A 21314-nucleotide genomic window follows, 5' to 3' on the forward strand; every position below is an offset into this window, starting at 1 on the left:
ACGAATTTGATTATAATCTGACTTTATCTCAGTGAGAACCTTTACTGGAAGCCCCAGCACTTTAAACACTCAACCTGACAGTGTTGATGTTTATTACCTAGAGGAATTAACACCTTTTAATTTTTTAGATTAACTTTAAAGGACAAAGCCTGATGTCACCAACGTGCAGTGGAAAGTACCTGAGATCCAGTTAAAGGGTTTTTTGTTTGCTTCAGTTCAACCGTGAACTTTGGACGTTAATGCCAACTGCAGCTATTTAAGGGGGGGGAATCCTGAGATGTTTGAGTGTGTGTGTGTGTGTGTGTGTGTGTGTGGGGGGGGGGGGGTTGCAGATGTCGGGAGCTGTAAATGTGTCCAAGTGAGAAAAGTATTGATTTGTAGATTAACTCAGGATCAATACTCGTGCTCGTCCCTTTGATGAGTCATGAACAACCTATAAACCAGTGGGGGGTTGTGTTGTTCTTGTCTTTAGAGGTGTGTGTGTGTGTGTGTGTTTTCATTAACCCCTACCCAGGACAAATAAACAGATAAAACAACTCAGTAGATGGAAACACGTGGAGACATCAGGATTCATGATGACTGACCAAATCATTTGTCAGGAGACCAAAAAAAAGACTCTTTCATCTGGAAAGATAATTTAATTAGAGCAAGAAAACAGGAAGATAAACTTCTTCTACCGTCCAACTTCTCTTTTAACGTCTTTATCAGCCAAATGCAACACGCTCTGCTAAAGGAGCCACATGGAGTTACAGGAATTGTAAAAAAAGAGAAAGCCTGTGTTCGCTTTGACACAAACAGATTCACCCTGATAAAAAAAACTCTGTTATCCAAACAGTCCAAAGACGCTAAGCCGGTGACGCTCAGCTCGGCAGCCGGGGAACAATCCAAATGCTGCCTCGGACGGAGCACCGGAGGGATTCACAGAGAAAGCACCTAGCCCCTCAACAAAGGGGCTTTTCTCTCGGCTCAGCCGGCCTCAAAAGCGGCTTTGTTGCCAGAGAAGCCCCGTCCACCTCCCTCTGCCGCTATCGGCAAAAAATCGGCCTGAGTCCGTAGCTTTGCAGCACGTGCAGGCTACACAACATGGACTCCATGGACTTCCTGTGACATTGATTTAGAGGGAAAGCACGAGGAAACAAACGAGTGGACCGACCTCCTCTCCGTTGGCCAGTCGGTGGGTCAGCTCCTTCAGGCTGCGCATCATCCTCTCGTCCCTGAAGTCATACGGGAAGGTTTCCGTCCACTCGGTCAGCAGCTGGAGGATCTTGGGGGCGTTCTTCCTCACTCTCATCTGAAAAGTGCAAGATAAACACAACATGAAAAACCAGGAAGAACCAGAACTAGGTGGGAAAACAAGGAACTGGAAGAACGTAGTGTGGGTACCTTGTCAGCCTGAGGGTCGCCGGGTCGCTGCTGCTCCATACACAGGTGACACACCCTGGACATGAGCTCGTACGGGCGGAGGAGAGGCGAGAGCTGAGCAGGAAGGTGAAGATGTACGTCCTCTGAGGAGAGAAGAAATTATAAGTTTCTGCAAAAGTGCAAAAGCAAAGCTACAGGTGAGTGTGGAGAGAAACACGGATAAAACCAAGCAGCGTCTCAATGCACCAGAGCTTCTCAGACAGAATCTAAACTTTGATGAGGCTGCAAAGGAAAAGAACCCAGCAGGGATATGAACAGGTAGAATGATAAATCCACTCACATCTGGATAGTAGTCCCCAGTTGGGACCAGGTGGCGGATGAGGGCCTCCAGGGACCCGGACACCAGGTTGTTGTCATGATAGTAGAGGCCGGGGTAGCCCTCCTCCTTGGCCTGGTACAGGTTCTTGTTGTAGCTGCCTGTGTTCAGCTGTCCCGTGAACGGTGGAGTCTGAGGCATGTTGTCCTGCAAGACAGAAACAAAACCCCCCACAGGAACAGTCAGTCAGGAGAAAACAGGATAGATGTTTCACCACAGACTGCTGATGCAGGACGGTCAAAACAAATCCAAAATAGCTCAGACACACAAACACACACAAGAGACGGCAAAGGTTTGTTTTGGGGAAATGGTTTGAGCCCAGTCAACACCCTTCCTCCTCTGGACCTGCTGGTTTCAGAGTGTGGGTTTGGTTTATTTGGACAAACGGGCAACTGAAGAAAACGAGCTGTGGTCGAGGCAAAGGAAAGGATAAAAGAGGATGGAGTCAAACGAGTAAACTGAACTCCTGACCCTGGTGGGATTAGTGGGTTGCACTGGACGGACGACAATTAAACTGGGGAGGATGATGAGCGTCAGAGTCCAGTTACATAAACCTTCATCCAACAAGACGAGTCGGAGGAACACGTGTCTTCTGCTCGATTACAGACTCCGTGCAAACCTCGGTGGACACGTTTCCATAGAAGCTTTTCAAACTTCTCCTGCAGCAGAATCCACTTCACATTGTCCCTTTGATTCCAATCCGTCAGAAACAAGCGACAGAGAAAAAGCTTCTTGGCAAATACAAATTCTCGTTTGTGTCTCGATTATATTTCTTTTGCACGGCTGCTTCTGTTCAGGCTTTTTACGAATGAGTGGTAGAAGGAGGTGATCGTATTTAAAGTGAACATGGTGCAGACATCTTACACTTTAAACTTCATTTGGAGTCAGAGACTGACAGACGTGATTGAGGATGGAGCCGCAGTTATCAGCTGCGTGATTGACAGCTGAGACTCGTCGGTCTCAGCTGTCAATCACAATGTTTCACCCTGTTTTTCTACACTGAAACAAACCAGACTGATTGTGACTGTATGACGGAGTAAAGGAGCTTTTATCAGTTTGTGAATCCACCTCTTCTTTTGTAGGACTTTGTTATTTCTACTCCAAATCCAAATCTCTGGTCGTCACAAAGACAGAACAACCCCCCCCCCCCCCCCCCCCCCCCCCTCAGCCTCTCCATCCCCTGGCAGCCCCCTGACCTCTGACCCTGGCTTTTAGGTTCTGTCCCCAGCCCGGCAGACTTATGGCTGAGGAAACACAAAAGGCCTTTTCACTCCAGGGGGTGGGTTGGGGGGGGGGGTCGGCACAGGGTGTAAGCAACCCCGCCCCCACACACCCCCACACCCCCACCTCCAGGACAATATGCCGCCCCGTGGCTGGATGCCGAGGCAGGAAGCCGGCTGATGCAATGCAGCGCTGCCAGGACGTATAAACTGCACCTGCCCACACACTGGCACCGAGAGTTCAAATAAATTCAGGGTTCCATTGTCCCGTGACAGAACCGGAGGAAAAGAACCACAACACATGCACCAGGGACGATCATCATCTGATCAGAGCGGGGAGGGAAATCAAGAGAGAGGATTTAGTTGCATCTTAAAGATCATAACCTTTAAAAAAAAACACAATCACAAGACGCAGGGCTGGAGACAGAAACCAAAACAAAACCCTGTGTCTTCATAAGTTCACATAAAACCTCCACCCACACGAGGCACACCGCCCACTCCTCCACTTTCACACGCATGCCATAAAGCACGTGTGCACACACACACACACACACACACACACACACACGCTGTTATTCAGTGAGACAGCCGTGGACATTTCCATGAGAAAGGCGAGCGTGAGGAGTCAGAGCACAGCAGCCGGAGCATCTGCTGCACCATGTGGCCTCTCCACAGAGGAAGAGGAGCGGCAGTGAGGAAGAGCTCCTGGAACAAGTCGAACGCATCATCTCTGTTTGTTTACCAAAGACTACAGGGGGGGGGGGGGGGGGGTGCTAAACTTAAATGCTCTTTTCTTAGAAGTATAATTATTTATTTGAGTCCTGGTGCTCAGCAGCAGTAGCATCCCAGTCCGACCACAGACATCTGCCGTCCAGCACCGAGGTTCAGACCAGCAGCAGGTGATCGAGGGCTGAGAACACCACTGGTGCTCCTTTCCCAGCCGGGTGGGATCTGAACCACCAACCCCCCGGATCCACGCCCTCTTTTCTAACCCTGACCCGGGTGGATGGAATAATTATATCTCCATATTATCTTGAGTTAACATGAGGAGGTTCTGTGTTCACATGTAGGACACTGAGGGAACAGGGGAGGGGTCAGTTTCTTTTGTAGACTTTGAAAAACATCATCCAGATGTGACCTGTCTCCTTTAAATACATTTATCAACACCAGTTAGAACAGTGTTTCCATCAGTGTGTGCTCACTAACACTTAAAATGTAACTTGTTATATCAAGTTTAGATTCATGTAAACGCTGCCTCATATTCAAATGTTAAGCTGCTCTCTTTTTATTTATAGTTATATTAGAGCCTGACGATATATTGTTTGGACAATAAGAAGCTTTCACAGATCTGTATCAGCGTTTGTTTGCCAATATGAAAACGGTTATTTTACAGTTCAAACAACTTGCTTATTTTATTAATTCAAGTTCTATAGACATCTGGATGAGTTTGTGTTTAAAGTTTATGGTTAAATCGTATTTTGAACCTCTCTTTGTCATTAGAGTGTGAAAACAAAGTAAAGTGAAGGAAACAGAGTTTGTTCTCTGCTCCTCACTCACCAGCTGCAACCTTTAATAATCCTTAAAACAAAGAGCGCCTGACGCTCACAAGCAGCCGCGACTGAGACACACTTATTTACATTTGGCTTCCAGGTGTCGTGGTATCATGGTGGCAGCAGCAGCAGCAGCAGTGGTGGTGGTAGAGGGTGTGGGGGCCACATGTCGGGTCCCGGGGCCCCGACAAAAACAGACCCTCAGCACAGGGCTGTTGGTTTAGCGTGGCCGCTGGCTGGGAGGCGGCTGAGGGTAAACAAACAAAATGCCACAGCTCGCATGTGGAGGGGGGGTGGGGGGGGTAGGATTTAATTATAGTCGGACTGGTTGTGTACGAGGAACCATCTGCCTCAGTGTGGGAAAGAAGTTAAATGGATTCAAAAGGAAAGGGACATTTACATTTCTGGACGTACAGATGGCTGAAGGTCTTTAAACTGTGATATTCTTCAAATATTCAATAGTTTTTTTTTTTTTCACTTCTTCTGATATCGGCAGGAAACTCGAGCAGTGATCATCACATGACGTTGAGTCTGTGCTACCTTGTGTTAGTCTTAAGGTCTTGGACTTTCTCCATGACATTTAAACAAACACAGATGAAGTAAACTGGTCTGAAACAAGCGTCTTCAGATGAACCACTGATGATCATGTGCTGTGACATTTGGAATTTCAGGGAATATTGCAACTGGCCTAAAAAAAACTGCTCCTAACCTCCAGAGGAAAATGTCCCATTAGGACTTGAAACCCCTGGAATCAGCTCCAGGTCATCCACACGCGTTTACAGGTAATTTGGTCTCCAAACGTTCGGGCGGCGCTGCCTCCCCGGAGAGAAGATGACGGGAGTCTGGGTTTCCGGCTCGTCCAAAACACGGGCTATCAAACAGCCGCAGTGTTAACGACGGCTCGTGATGATTGGCCATCGGCAGTTCAGAGGCCGTAAAGGAAATGGAACACCCTGAACACACTGGGAATTATTCCCTCGGTCCACGAGACGCGTGCAATCAGCCAGACACTCAAGTGAGACGCTTTTATTTATTATTTTCCTGAGAAATGTTCCTCTCACGACCAAGCTGGAAGATTTGTGACGTAGTAAAACTTCCTTAAATGAAAAACAGAGACGCGGTCGAGGAAAGAGCTTCTGAGAGAACGAGGCTGTAGCAGCAGGGAGAGAATGTGATTCTGGCAGAGACACTTTAAAAGGGACCTGTAGTAAATCAATACAACAGCCCCCCCCCCCCCCCCCCCCACCCCACCCTTCCACTGTGTAAACACTGAGAGGCATGAGGAATCTCACTCATGCACGGCTTGAGGAAATGAGGGTGAGAGATAGCTGAGTGGCTGCACGGGAGGGTGAGGAGGCCCCGGTGGAATAGTGGAAGTCGTCTAAATAGAGACGGCCGGTGTTTGAAGCTGGTTTGTGGTCAGGAGAACCGGACGCACCAAAAACCGGGCCGGGGAGATTTCATCAGAAAACACAACTCCAACTCTTACAGCAGAAATCACAGCATACCACAAACTCACTCCGACCTTCTCAGACCAGAGGAGAAGAGGGAGACAGCAGATAAATCATCTTCTCACTTAACCTTCTGAACCCCAGTGTCTCCGGCCAGAGGGGCGAGCTCGCTGCAGCGTTTAACTTCAGCTGCTCTCAGACAAGCTCTGAGGCCAATGTGCAGGAAACTGGGTCTGGACCTTTTCCAGAGTTTGTCCTTAACAAATGAAGAACGCAGCATCAGCAGATTATCCAGGTCAGACGTGATCACAACTTCAGGAACACTAAGGCAGGATGTGATTCAGAGGTTTAACTGTGGAAAACAAATCCACACCCACGTTAGCTCCCATTAACCAAAACCTTCCCAAGCTCATCTTCTACATGTTTGCCTTGAGTTGTTCGTCCTGCAGACATTTGGACTTTTGACCTGCATTTGTTCAAACCCCAGAAAACTTTATTTTAAAAGGAGAGCAGAGGATCTAAAGTTCACACAGATGTCAAAAGACCAGGAAACACGTGTAAATGAAGAGATTAAATCTGCTGATGAATAGATTATGTGACCCAACCCCCTCGTCCATTAGGCATAGTAGCATGTAGCCTCATAGCAGCCATTAAAAAGAACCCCACCGCCCCTCGTGCTATTGGCTGAGAAACCATATAAGATAGCACGAGACTGAAAAACCAATGTTTCACCCCCCCCCCGATCACGTTCACACCTGAGATGAGTGAGTGATGTTCGGCCGACAGTGTTTTGACGCAGGTTCATGTTTGCAGCTGCTGCACTGAGTGATAAACATCACAGCTTCCATACAGGACCCCGTCAGCTGGTGTCATCAGTCCTTGACAGCGATATGACCCCCCCCCCCCCCCCCCCCCGTGGACACTAAACACTCTGCACAGAGGGACGCTGCAGGAGGAGCAACACCCCTGATCCTCTACCCGCCCTGTATCCAAACCGGGGTCGTGGATGGTGATGAGAAACATCAACCAGCTCAGGTATCTGACTCTGAGACAGTTTGCAGGTCTCAGGTCGACACTGGGCTGCATTTGGAGACAGCTGGATTGGAAGGTTGCAATCACTTTCAGTGCCTGTGTTCCAGGTTGTAGTCTGGACCCACTTTGCAGCAATTTCAAATTCTGCATCACAGCTTTCCCGGCAAATGAAGCCGAGAATGTGACCTTAAAAATGGTAATTTGAACAAATTCAAGTCAACTGTATCTGAGGATGTGATTAAGTCGCAGTGAACAGATACTAAATCGACTCTGCTCTAGAGTCCATTTGTTTGAGCAGGTTTAGCCCTTGTTCAGTAAAAGCTCAGACGTCCTGTGACCTGCATGAATCTGTAGATCAGGTTTTTTAAGTGACAGATCTGAGGACAGCGCGGCTGCAGCTGTGTGAGCACGTCTGGTAATCCTCACGGCTCTGCAGCCTGCACACCTTGTTATCTACAGTTCCATTATCGTTCCACCGCTGCCTGCACCGGGTGTCAGGCTCCTGGCACAGACCCTTACTCCGTGATTGGCGACTTCCCATATTCCCCAAAGTCCTTCACTTGTGTGCATCGGTACAAACAAACAAACAAACCCCTCCACAACCACAACCCTGCACCGGAGAACAGTAGCAGCCCACAGCAGCAGCAACAGCCCCAGTGTTTCCAGAGGAGGCCTCCTCGCTGTCGGCCAGCCACCGTCCTGCCAGATCACCATTAAAGGGTTTGAACCTGTCAGCACATTCAGGGGGAACCCGGAGCACGCCTGTAATACAGAGCAGCGACCAGGAGAAGCCAAGGAGGAGCACAGGCCGGAGTCATTCAGGAGAGAGGTGGGATTAACTCCACTGATCCCTGGCTGTCTTGTAGGGGAGAGGAGAGGGGGGGGGGGGGAATCCTCTTAGCCACAGGGCGGTGGGGTAAAAATAGGCACTGGTTTCAGAGATCCCATTATCAGGGAATGGTTTGTGGGGAAACACCTCGGCTCGTTGGGGAAACCTCACGTTCTGAGCATTGTGATCATTAAGGAGGAAGATGTTGTAATATAGACAAAGCCAATAACTGCACAGTCACACTGAACATGAGGTTGAATCCAAACAACAGGAACTGAGGCTGCAGCCTTCAGATCTGCAGCCAGGTCAGTCACTGCAGAGCCTCAGTGTCATTTTCATCTGTTGCAATACAACAAGTCATATATAACATGAATCTATTGCTTATGCACTATCGAACACAGTGAGGAGGTGAAACACAAAACTGATCCACCTCAGATTTGTAAAAATGTTTCCCTGCGATAAATGTTTGTGCTCATAACGAAGAACTTTCACTCAGGAGCAAGAATCTGTCTTTAAATGCGACAATAAAATATGAATGTGACATTTACTGTGATAATTATCACGATCAGCTAATATCAGATATCACTCCTTTGGTCTGTGTCACATTCGAATCCTAAATATGAATAATAACCACAATGTGATCCTGATATCACGGTTAAAAACATCAAATATACATTTATACGTTCTATTGGGTGAACAACGATGGTATAACACCGCAAAACCTGAATGAGCAGATAATCATGATAACTGTCAGTATCGGTCAATATTAGTCTGTGTCACATTGACAAAATTTCAATATATATATCAATATATTGCTTATGTATTGTGTATAAACAGTGAGGAGGTATAACAGATAACTGATCGACCTCCAGTGTTTGGGTCCATGAAGAAGAGTTTAGGAGCTGAACCTTCACCCAGGAGCAGATTCTCTAAATGACACGAACTCTAAAGAATCGTGATGTTTCTCGCTGCTCCACCCGGTGTCTCGCTCTCGAACCCGCCTCGGTCCTCACGCCACAGACCCGCTGGACCAAAGTGCGCTCCCTCCACCACCTGTGCGCGTTTCAGCCAAACCGCGCGTGCACATCTCAACACTGAATGAAACCCTGATATAAAGCAGCAGAGTCATAAACCCTCTCACCTCGACGAGCACGGATCCAGAAGCAGATTCAACCTTTTATTCCCAGAACCACTGAGGGACTCGATCCAACAACAGAGACTTTCTGCTTCTTTTACATGGGAATCGAACCCGAGGGGGGGTGAAACCACGGTGAGTGCTCCCGGCTCCTCTGGAGGGTCAGTGCGGCATCGTCCAGCTGGAAGAGCCGCAGAGAGGAACGTGTAGTCCGGGTTGAGCCGCAGCGGAGAGACGCACGAGCGGATGGAGGATGGAGGAGAGACGCTGCTGCTCCGCCGCCTTCACGAGAATCTGAGCTGCGGAGAGAAGCCTCCAGACTTCAGGGTGAGGGGGGGGGGGGGGAGGAAGCAGCCAATCACAGCACAGGACTCCACCCCCCCCCCCCCTCCTCCTCGTCCCGCCTCCTCCTCCTCCCGTCTCATCCTCCCCCGTTTCTATCGTTTTCAATTTCACTTCTCTTTTACTCTCTTTCTCCCGCGCGGAGGGTTTTTCCATCAGTTTCTGTCTCACGGTGCATTTCTCAATTCACCTTCATTTCAATTTCCAGTGAAATGAAAGACTTCTGCAGAAAATATGATCAAAATAACTTGACTATAACAAGTGTCTGCTGTGAATAATGATAGTTTTACAACATAAATAATAATAAACACATAAACAATGAAATAATACTACAAAAACCACTAATACTACTAATTATTATTATTTATTAAACAAAACACATTGACTTAAACGTGGTTTCTGATTTGAATAATCATATAATATAAATAATAATAACATTAACAATGACAATAGTACTACTACTACAACTAATGCTAATAAAATGTAATATTCAATTTATGTAAAAAAATATATTGAGTATACTGAGTGTCTTATTGGAATAATGACAGTATAGTAATATAAATAATAATAACAATGATAATTGGACTGCTTCTACAAATAAGGCGAATCATATAAACACATTATTATTATTGTGGGGACAGTGAATGACTGTGGGCCGTCAGATTTTGATGGCAGTTCTTCTAATAGTTAATTAAGTCTGCACTCATGTGATTGAATGAATTATTATTATCACGTTATGATCAGTGAACCGTTCTGCTAGCGTCGCTAAAAACTCTAATATCGTCAAGACAATAAAATCATACAGCAATAAAAATGCTCATTAATATGCAGTTATGTTTCCCGAGCTGTATGTTTAATGTTGCACGTTTTAATTGACCTGCCACATGTATATTTTCACATTCTTCTCTTGCCCCCCCCCCCTCCCCCCTTCTTCTTGTTATCTCCCTACCTCCCTCCACCCTTTTCCATGTTGTGTATCTAAAGGCCTCTTTGTCATTTCAATTAATTGAAGCTTCGTAAACAACAAAAGAAACAAATCGTAATTATATTGATGGAGGAGTCGTCGCAGCAAATGAGCATAAACATCCTTGTTTACTTCTTCAATCCAACACTGATGTTCCTTGTTTGTCCAAAATAATTCAAATCAACAAACTGTTGGATTTTGGCGACATCCCAAAAAAAAACAAGGCGCTGTCGTTTTGAAGTGAAATGAAAAAAAAATCTTTGTCTCACATGATGAAGAATCCAGAACGAGCATGATTCATTGGATTTCTTATTTTTTTTTTAAATGTGGACGAATAAGATTAAACAACCGTGTGAACCACAATCGTATTTACACGACAACTGTATTAAATCCTCTGATGCTGCTGTGTGATACAGGACTGTTGTGTGATTATTAATTTAGTCGTCTTCAGGTATTTAATTACAAGCCAGATGAGATAAGAACTAATAAAGACAACTGCAAGATGCTGTAAATTCTCTTTTGTGTCTAATTTAATTTGAACAAACGTTACCTGACAGTTCCTGTTATCTATAAAATGCTTGTTCAGACAATAAAGAAATGAGACTTGTGCTCAGACTCGATTCTGGATGTTTGGCCGGTGAATTCTTTGCGCTTGGCGGATTTCCTCCTGGTTTCTGAGCAGAGTAATACGCCTCAGTAAAATAAAAGTCGACATCCAGTGCACGTTGTGTAACATGGGATTAACGCAGATTTACGTATATATGTAGTAATCCTGCTTTTCTCTCGCACTATCGAGATCCAGCACAGAGATCCGGAAATAAACACAACAAACACAACAAACGTCTGCAGACACCACAACAGGAGGCTCAGGTGGTTTCTGGTGTTCGACTTCATTTTGTTTCTCTTGTTCTGCAACAAAATAACAAATAATAACAAATTCTAATGTCAACAAATACAAACTATGATCAGAGCGGATCAGGAATCATGGAATTTGTATGTTTGGACTTTACCCAACTATTCAAATCAATGTCATTTTGGGTCTTTAGCTATTTTTGAACAATTTACACAGACTGGGCCAGAGGAGCACAAACCTTCGCCTCCCGTTCATCACGAGGAGACAAATAAAAACATTCCCTTCCTGTGGTTGGGCCAAATTACAGCTCGGCTTTTGAGTGGAGTTTAACTTTAGTGACTGTGTCCTTACACAATTATTCTGCCATCACATTCAAAGAGGCTCAGTCAGAAGTCACAGAGCAAAATGTCTCTGCATGAAACTGGAGAGACGACAACAACCAGGGCAACGAAATGCGAATCAACAAACACTATAAAGTTTGTTGTTAGTTAAATACTTTCTCAGTAGAATATTCAACAGACCTGTTAACATAAGAAGCAGCCATCTTTGTTTTTAACTGAAACGCTTTAGCAGCACAATGAGTGATGTCTGTCAGGCATCATAGATAAATAGTAGTGATTGGTCCAACCCGACTCAGGACGAATGGAACTCTGGCTGAACGAGGAGCGGGGGGGTGAGTGGGGGGGCAGGAGAGAGTGAATAAACATGAGTTTGCTGACTGGTCTGGTTTCCAGGCTTATAACACAATACCACCCTGACCAGTGTAGATTACTATCTGGTTTCAGAATTTCCAAAGTTAATGGAAGTGGGGGGGCTGTTCCATTTCAGCTCGTTCACACTTGGCACCTGGGGGGGGGGGCGGGGGGGCTCATGTTGAATAGTCGAGTGATGGATTCCAGTTTGTCTGTTCAGAGAACTATCAGCACGGAGCAGCTACGGCCCGGAGGTTTAATAAACTGCATTTAAAATGTGAGGGCAACACAGAAAGGGAGGTGGGAGGTGGGGGGTGGGGGTGGGGGTGGGGGGGGGGGTTGTATTCCTGTGTAGCTTGTTTTGTTTATATCACTGAAGCTTTAGCAGCTCACATCACGCAGTGTGGATTCGTCAACATGTGACGGGACTTGAAGCCTCAGCTGTTCACTCGTATGGAACCAGAGCCCGACTGGAATGTGAGGAGTGTGTTTCAGGACCCTGACGTAACCGTGACATGGATTTCAAATGTTCCTGTAACGGACATAAACAAGGTTTGTGCTATATTCCCAAAATAGCACCTGCAATGCTGTAATGCTGCATGTTTAATGAGTGTGCCACCAGGGTCACAGCCCAGTGTCGGTGTTCCAGTTGGAGAGCAAAGAACCAATCAAACAGACGCCACTGGAGAGCAAACAGTTGAAAAATATCGAGGTTTTAATTTCTCTTAAAGTGCATTGAAAATCAACACAGATGAATCCCAGAACACATGTGGTTCCAGGGTCCAGGGATCTCAGGTCGACACTGGGCTGAATTTGGAGACAGCTGGATTGGAAGGTTGCAATCACTTTCAGTGCCTGTGTTCCAGGTTATAGTCTGGACCCACTTTGCAGCCGTTTCAAATTCTGCATCACCGCTTTCCCGGCAAATGAAGCCGAGAATGTGACCTTAAAAATGGTAATTTGAACAAATTCAAGTCAACTGTATCTGAGGATGTGATTAAGTCGCAGTGCACAGATACTTAATCGACTCTGCTCTAGATTCCGTTTGTTTAAGCAGGTTTAGCCCTTGTTCAGTAAAAGCTCAGACGTCCTGTGACCTGCAGGAATCTGTAAATCAGGTTTTTACGTGACAGATCTGAAGACAGCTCGGCTGCAGCTGTGTGAGCACGTCTGGTAATCCTCACGGCTCTGCAGCCTGCACACCTTGTTATCTACAGTTCCATTATAGTTCCACCGCTGCCTGCACCGGGTGTCAGGCTCCTGGCACAGACCCTTACTCTGTGATTGGCGTCTTCCCATATTCCCCAAAGTCCTTCACTTGTGTGCATCGGTACAAACAAACAAACAAACAAACCCCTCCACAACCACAACCCTGCACCGGAGAACAGTAGCAGCCCACAGCAGCAGCAACAGCCCCAGTGTTTCCAGAGGAGGCCTCCTCGCTGTCGGCCAGCCACCGTCCTGCCAGATCACCATTAAAGGGTTTGAACCTGTCAGCACATTCAGGGGGAACCCGGAGCACGCCTGTAATACAGAGCAGCGACCAGGAGAAGCCAAGGAGGAGCACAGGCCGGAGTCATTCAGGAGAGAGGTGGGATTAACTCCACTGATCCCTGGCTGTCTTGTAGGGGAGAGGAGAGGGGGGGGGAATCCTCTTAGCCACAGGGCGGTGGGGTAAAAATAGGCACTGGTTTCAGAGATCCCATTATCAGGGAATGGTTTGTAGGGAAACACCTCGGCTCGTTGGGGAAGCCTCACGATCTGAGCATTGTGATCATTAAGGAGGAAGATGTTGTAATTTAGACAAAGCCAATAAATGCACAGTCACACTGAACATGAGGTTGAATCCAAACAACAGGAACTGAGGCTGCAGCCGTCAGATCTGCAGCCAGGTCAGTCACTGTAGAGCCTCAGTGTCATTTTCATCTGTAGCAATACAACAAAAGTCATATGTAACATGAATCTATTGCTTATGCACCATCGAACACAGTGAGGAGGTGAAACACAAAACTGATCCACCTCAGATTTGTAAAAATGTATTTCTGTAATAAATGTTTCTGCTCATAACGAAGAACTTGAACTATGAACTTTCACTCAGGAGCAAGAATCTGTCTTTAAATGCGACAATAAAATATGAATGTGACAATAATCGTGTTAATTATCACAATCATCATAAAAACATCAAATATACATTTATACGTTCTATTGGGTGAACAGAGTACGATGGTATAACACCTCAAAACCTGAATGAGCTGATAATCACGATAACTATCGGTATGGGTCAATATTAAATATCGCCCAGCCCTAATTAGTCTGTGTCACATTGACAAAATTTCAATATATTGCTTATGTATTGTGTATAAACAGTGAGGAGGTATAACAGATAACTGATCACCTCCAGTGTTTGTGTCCATGAAGAAGAGTTTAGGAGCTGAACCTTCAATCAAGAGCAGATTCTCTAAATGACACGAACTCTAAAGCATCGTGATGTTTCTCGCTGCTCCACCCGGTGTCTCGCTCTCGAACCCGCCTCGGTCCTCACGCCACAGACCTGCTGGACCAAAGTGCGCTCCCTCCACCACCTGTGCGCGTTTCAGCCAAACCGCGCGTGCACATCTCAACACTGAATGAAACCCTGATATAAAGCAGCAGATAAATGAACCCTCTCACCTCGACGAGCACGGATCCAGATGCAGTTTCAACCTTTTATTCCCAGAACCACTGAGGGACTCGATCCAACACCAGAGACTTTCTGCTTCTTTTACATGGGAATCGAACCCGAGGGGGGTGAAACCACGGTGAGTGCTCCCGGCTCCTCTGGAGGGTCAGTGCGGCATCGTCCAGCTGGAAGAGCCGCAGAGAGGAACGTGTAGTCCGGGTTGAGCCGCAGCGGAGAGACGCACGAGCGGATGGAGGATGGAGGAGAGACGCTGCTGCTCCGCCGCCTTCACGAGAATCTGAGCTGCGGAGAGAAGCCTCCAGACTTCAGGGTGAGGGGGGGGGGGAGGAAGCAGCCAATCACAGCACAGGACTCCCCCCCCCCTCCTCCTCGTCCCGCCTCCTCCTCATCCCGTCTCCTCCTCCCCCGTTTCTCTCGTTTTCAATTTCACTTCTCTTTTACTCTCTTTCTCCCGCGCGGAGGGATTTTCCATCAGTTTCTGTCTCACGCTGCATTTCTCAATTCACCTTCATTTCAATTTCCAGTGAAATGAAAGACTTCTGCAGAAAATATGATCAAAATAACTTGACTATAACAAGTGTCTGCTGTGAATAATGATAATTTTACAACATAAATAATAATAAACACAAAAACAATTAAATAAGACTACAAAAAACACTAATACTACTAATTATTATTATTTATTAAACAAAACACATTGACTTATACGTGGTGTCTGATTTGAATAATCATATAATATAAATAATAATAACATTAACGAGACAATAGTACTACTACTATAACTAATGCTAATAAAAGCTATTATTATTATTTATATAATTAAATATATTGAGTATACTGAGTGTCTGATATGAATAATGACAGTATATAAATAATAATAACAATGATAATTGGACTGCTTCTACAAATAAGGCGAATCATATAAACACATTATTATTATTGTGGGGACCGTGAATGACTGTGGAGCCGTCAGATTTTAATGGCAGTTCTTCTAATAGTTAATTAAGTCTGCACTCAGGTGATTGAATGAATTATTATTATCACGTTATGATCAGTGAACCGTTCTGCTAGCGTCGCTAAAAACTCTAATTTCGTCAAGACAATAAAATCATACTGCAGTAAAAATGCTCATTAATATGCAGTTATGTTTCCCGAGCTGTATGTTTAATGTTGCACGTTTTAATTGACCTGCCACATGTATATTTTCACATTCTTCTCTTGCCCCCCCCTCCCCCCTTCTTCTTGTTATCTCCCTACCTCCCTCCACCCTTTTCCATGTTGTGTATCTAAAGGCCTCTTTGTCATTTCAATTAATTGAAGCTTCGTAAACAACAAAAGAAACAAATCGTAATTATATCGATGGAGGAGTCGTCGCAGTAAATGAGCATAAACATCCTTGTTTACTTATTCAATCCAACACTGATGTTCCTTGTTTGTCCAAAATAATTCAAATCAACAAACTGTTTGATTTTGGCGACGTCCCAAAAAAAAAAACAAGACGCTGTCGTTTTGAAGTGAAATGAAAAAAAATCTTTGTCTCACATGATGAAGAATCCAGAACAGGTGGTTCATTGGATTTCTATTTAAACAAAATGTGAACGGATTAGATTAAACAACCGTGCGAACCACAATCGTATTTACACGACAACTGTATTAAATCCTCCGATGCTGCTGTGCGATACAGGACTGTTGTGTGATTATTAATTTAGTCGTCTTCAGGTATTTAATTACAAGCCAGATGAGATAAGATCTAATAAAGACAACTGTAAGATGCTGTAAATTCTCTTTTATGTCTAATTTAATTTGAACAAACGTTACCTGACAGTTCCTGTTATCTATAAAATGCTTGTTCAGACAATAAAGAAATGAGACTTGTGCTCAGACTCGATTCTGGATGTTTGGCCGGTGAATTCTTTACGCTTGTCGGATTTCCTCCTGGTTTCTGAGCAGAGTAATACGCCTCAGTAAAATAAAAGTCGACATCCAGTGGACGTTGTGTAACATGGGATTAACGCAGATTTACGTATATATGCAGTAATCCTGCTTTTCTCTCGCACTATCGAGATCCAGCACAGAGATCCGGATTGAACACAACAAACACAACAAACACAACAAACGTCTGCAGACACCACAACAGGAGGCCCAGGTGGTTTCTGGTGTTCGACAAAAACTGCGACAAAAACTATGTCAAAAAATACAAACTATGATCAGAGCGGATCAGGAATCTTGGATTTTGTATGTTTGGACTTTACCCAACTATTCAAATCAATATCATTTTGGGTCTTTAGCTATTTTTGAACAATTTCCACTGACTGGGCCAGAGGAGCACAAACCTTCGCCTCCCGTTCATCATGAGGAGACAAATAAAAACATTCCCTTCCTGTGGTTGGGCCAAATTACAGCTCGGCTTTTGAGTGGAGTTTAACTTTAGTGACCGTGTCCTTACACAATTATTCTGCCATCAGATTCAAAGAGGCTCAGTCAGAAGTCACAGAGCAAAAAAAGTCTCTGCATGAAACTGGAGAGACGACAACAACCAGGGCAACGAAATGCGAATCAACAAACACTATAAAGTTTGTTGTTAGTTAAATACTTTCTCAGTAGAATATTCAACAGACCTGTTAACATAAGAAGCAGCCATCTTTGTTTTTAACTGAAATGCTTTAGCAGCACAATGAGTGATGTCTGTCAGGCATCATAGATAAATAGTAGTGATTGGTCCAACCCGACTCAGGACGAATGGAACTCTGGCTGAACGAGGAGCGGGGGGGTGAGTGGGGGGGCAGGAGAGAGTGAATAAACATGAGTTTGCTGACTGGTCTTGTTTCCAGGCTTATAACACAATACCACCCTGACCAGTGTAGATTACTATCTGGTTTCAGAATTTCCAAAGTTAATGGAAGTGGGGGGGCTGTTCCATTTCAGCTCGTTCACACTTGGCACCTCGGGGGGGGGGGGGGGGGGGGCTCATGTTGAATAGTCGAGTGATAGATTCCAGTTTGTCTGTTCAGGGAACTATCAGCACGGAGCAGCTACGGCCCGGAGGTTTAATAAACTGCATTTTAAATGTGAGGGCAACACAGAAAGGGAGGTGGGGGGGGGGGGGGGTATTCCTGTGTAGCTTGTTTTGTTTATATCACTGAAGCTTTAGCAGCTCACATCACGCAGTGTGGATTCGTAAACATGCGACGGGACTTGAAGCCTCAGCTGTTCACTCTTATGGAACCAGAGCCCGACTGGAATGTGAGGAGTGTGTTTCAGGACCCTGACGTAACCATGACATGGATTTGAAATGTTCCTGAAACAGATATAAACAAACACAGACTTCAGGTTTGTGCTATATTCCCAAAATAGCACCTGCAATGCTGTAATGCTGCATGTTTCCCATGTGTGCTGCTGGGGTCACAGCCCAGTGTCGGTGTTCCAGTTGGAGAGCAAAGAACCATTCAAACAGACGCCACTGGAGAGCAAACAGTTGAAAAATATCGAGGTTTTAATCTCTCTTAAAGTGCATCGAAAGATTAAATTACATTTGGTTGAATCAACACGGATGAATCCCCGAACACATGTGGTTCCAGGGTCCAGGGAGACAAACCAACCTCCTGCTGTCAGCTGGTGTGAGGGTCTTTGTTCTGTTTCTGGTCCTGTGTAGATCTCAGTCCGAACAACACAGAGTTCACCTGGTTCACCTGGTTCATGGGACACAACCTGCTGTCCTGTGATCAGGAGTCTTGCCGTCATTGTGAGTTCAGTGCAGGTTTGTGGGGTTTTGCTAAAACTATTCGGTGACTGGCAGAACATCCTGGAGTGTGAACCAATCTGCCTCAACGTGGTGGTCTCCATGATCAGATCCGTTATTTGGTTCCACCTGATCTCACCTCTTCCACTCTTTGGGTCAAACATTAAAATAAATCCTCAACAACCTAGTTTCTGTTTCTGTCCGAGTTGTGACTGGGACCAGTCGCTGCCTCTGGTGCAGTCTGGCTGCCTCCACATTTACAGCCACGCTCTCTGCCCAGACTGGTGAGGAGCTCCAGGACTCGGATCTCGTGCTCCATGCGAGCCTTCTCCCTCCTCTCCTCCCTCTCCGCCGCCTCCCTCTGCCGACGCTCCTCTCGCTCCAGCCACTGGGTCAGGAGCTCCTGGTGCCAGCGGGCCTGCTCCTGCCGCTGGCTCTCCAGCTGCACCAGCAGGCCCCGGGTGTCCGACACCAGCCGCTGGAAGCTCTCCAGCAGGTGCTTGAGGACGGGTTCCAGGCGGGGGGACTCGAGGTGGTGGCGGCCAGAAGTGGGGAGGGTGTTTGGATCTGGTGGAGCAGGAAGTGGAGAGGCGGCGGGCTGGATAAGAGGAGGAGGGGGAGGAGATGGTGGAGGGAGCACCACAGGTGGAGAAGGAGGGCTAAAGCCAGTTTCCACTGGAGGAGCTGACACAGGGAAATAAAAACCAGATCAGGGTGTGAGACTAGTAATGAGAAGAATATCTTAAAACACACTTCCTTGCATAAAATAATATTAATAGTAGAAATCAATACTTTGTCGTGAGTAAGCAAACAATTCTAACAACGTAATAAAATGGGTGTTAATATACTTAATAGGATAGTCACTACATACCACTATATACAAAATGAACAGGTGATTCCAGACAAACTGGTCGGGCTCTCTCTCTCGGACATTGTGAGAATCCTGCGTCCGTGAACTCAAAGTCGTCCTCTGAATCCTCTCTCTCCTCCAACTTGACGTCGGAGCTGAGCTGCCAGGACTGACGAGCGCCTCTCAGCTCCAGAGAGCTCGAGCGCTGTCGCCCCGTCCGCCCCAGAGGACCAAAATGGTGCCCCCCCATCTCAGTGCTAGAGTTAAAATCGTGTGGGACGCTTCCTGTCCTGTCGATGCCGTCCGCCGTCTGTTCCGATGAGGCAAACAACAACGACCCCCCCCTCCCCTCCCGCCGACCTCCGTCCCAACACGGCGTCCATCTCCGCAAAGTATTTAAAAGTGCACTGCTGCGGGCTGTGGACACCCCTCTGGAGTTTGGCCCTCACGTAATTGGCCTTGAGAGTCTTCACCCGCAGCCGGCATTGGTGCGGACTCCGGGCGAAACCCATTTCACTCATGCGGGCCGAGAGGTGTTTGAAGACATGGCGGTTGCGGAGGTTCTCTGCCAGGCTCTTCTGGACGCGCTCGTCGCTCCAGGCGCAGAGCAGCACCTGAGTCTCCTCCACCGTCCAGTTCACAGAGCGCTCCGCCTCGCGCTTCCCTGCACAGAGAGGTTTCAATGGGTCCTTTAAATGCTCTTAACACTTAAACACATGTTATTTACAGCAAGGAAGTGGATACGCAGTAAGTCCTGACTTTATCAGGGTTAGGGTTTTTAGTTTTTATTATAAGTATAAGGTGTTAATACTACCTTAAGGACCGTTTGAGGCAATCCTTTAATTCCTAATCGTAATAATGAGGTGGACAATACAACTTTCATCTCACTTCTATTACTCTTATGCTCTTGTGTTCGACTATTTTATATAAAACTTGATGCCTACATTTCCCTCAGGGTCCATTAAGTATCTGTCTATTAGATTGTATTAACTTAAGCCGGGTGTATTAATAAACTGGTGTATTTAGAATAGTTTGAACTCTGAGGATCTAACTCCAGCAGTGACACATAAACAGGCATCTGCAGTCTTATATTATTCTACTGTCTTATAATGACAGTTCTATGAGCATGAACCTGTCAGGATTCACCAGTTCACTGACCCCAGAGCTGCTCTGCAGGTTTGTGGGCTCACAGTTTGATTTCATGTGCATCTTTAGCAGAAGTCAAATCCTGACAGTAGCATCGGAGAGAGGGTGTTAGCTCACATCTCCACCTGAGAGGCAGACATGCTAGCTAACATGCTAACTCAGACACATCCAGTATAACTCTAGCATCGCACCACAACAAGGGGCTCGTGTGTTACTGGGAAGTTAATATTGATATAAACTAGAATTATACAGATCAATAAACTATTCGCCGGCTGTAAAAGCCCAGAACCTGAGGCATTTCCGCCTTCTGCAAACAACATCCGGAAGCTACCGTTAGCATCTAGCAGCTAGCAGCCCTAGCTACATTACCCCCTGCTGTGTGACGAGCAGCAGGAAACAACATGTCGGCGGCTCGTGCTCCTCTTACTTCTCGTGGTCGACACGGAGTTTGTGGAGTTGATCATCGGAGGATTCATCTCGACGCGCTGCAACCATGTAAACAAACGCTCCTCACTTCCGGGTGACGCAGGACGACGCGTGACGTACTTCCGGTTAGGCGAGCCCAGCCAAAATTCATCAAATAAAGGAAAAATTCTAAAAATAGATAATAATACAAAAAACACCGTTTAAAGTCTGAAAGCAGAATTATTATTTTTTTAAAGAGTGTAATAAAGGAGATTGTAGAGGAAAAATTAATAAAAAGGAAAATCTGTATAAAATAATGAAAGAAAAATAGAATAAACAATTGTATGAGCTGCTAAAATCAAATGTACCTGTCAATACAAAGACTTCAACCTGGTCAATCCATAATGAGTTGAGTTATTGATGTATTGACATTAGGGGTAAATGCTGGACAACAGTGGAAACCATTAACAGACCACTCCCCGGAGGTCTCAGGGGTCTCACAGGGTTATACTGGACTAACACGTCCTTTTTGTATGTGGGAGGAGCTCCATTAAGAGATATTTAGAAATTGTATAGTGATTTATTGCCAGGGAGGTATTTCAGCCGGAAAGTGAAGTGCCAGGAGGTCGTGGGTTTGATCCCCGGCTCCTTCAGTCTGCATTCCTACTAGATAGCCCAGACTGTGCTG

The 21314-nt window shown here is 45.9% G+C and overlaps 1 protein-coding gene and 1 pseudogene across 1 annotated transcript; both read right to left on the bottom strand.

The window, feature by feature from the left end:
• Positions 1–539: 539 nt before the first annotated feature.
• Positions 540–14746, bottom strand: LOC128436388 (ras-GEF domain-containing family member 1B-A-like; annotated as a pseudogene).
• Positions 14747–18175: 3429 nt separating this feature from the next.
• On the bottom strand, positions 18176–20751 carry LOC128436389 (leiomodin-2). Its single transcript, XM_053418151.1, has 3 exons — positions 20649–20751; positions 19097–19739; positions 18176–18909 (listed from the first exon to the last, which is right to left on the bottom strand). Exons 2-3 carry the CDS (start codon positions 19323–19325, stop codon positions 18410–18412), a joined length of 729 nt encoding a protein of 242 aa, XP_053274126.1. The 5' UTR covers positions 19326–19739; positions 20649–20751; the 3' UTR covers positions 18176–18409.
• Between the last annotated feature and the right edge of the window lie 563 nt (positions 20752–21314).

This window comes from Pleuronectes platessa, unplaced genomic scaffold (genome assembly GCF_947347685.1).
Source record: "Pleuronectes platessa unplaced genomic scaffold, fPlePla1.1 scaffold_338, whole genome shotgun sequence".
Classification (NCBI taxonomy): Eukaryota; Metazoa; Chordata; class Actinopteri; order Pleuronectiformes; family Pleuronectidae; genus Pleuronectes; species Pleuronectes platessa.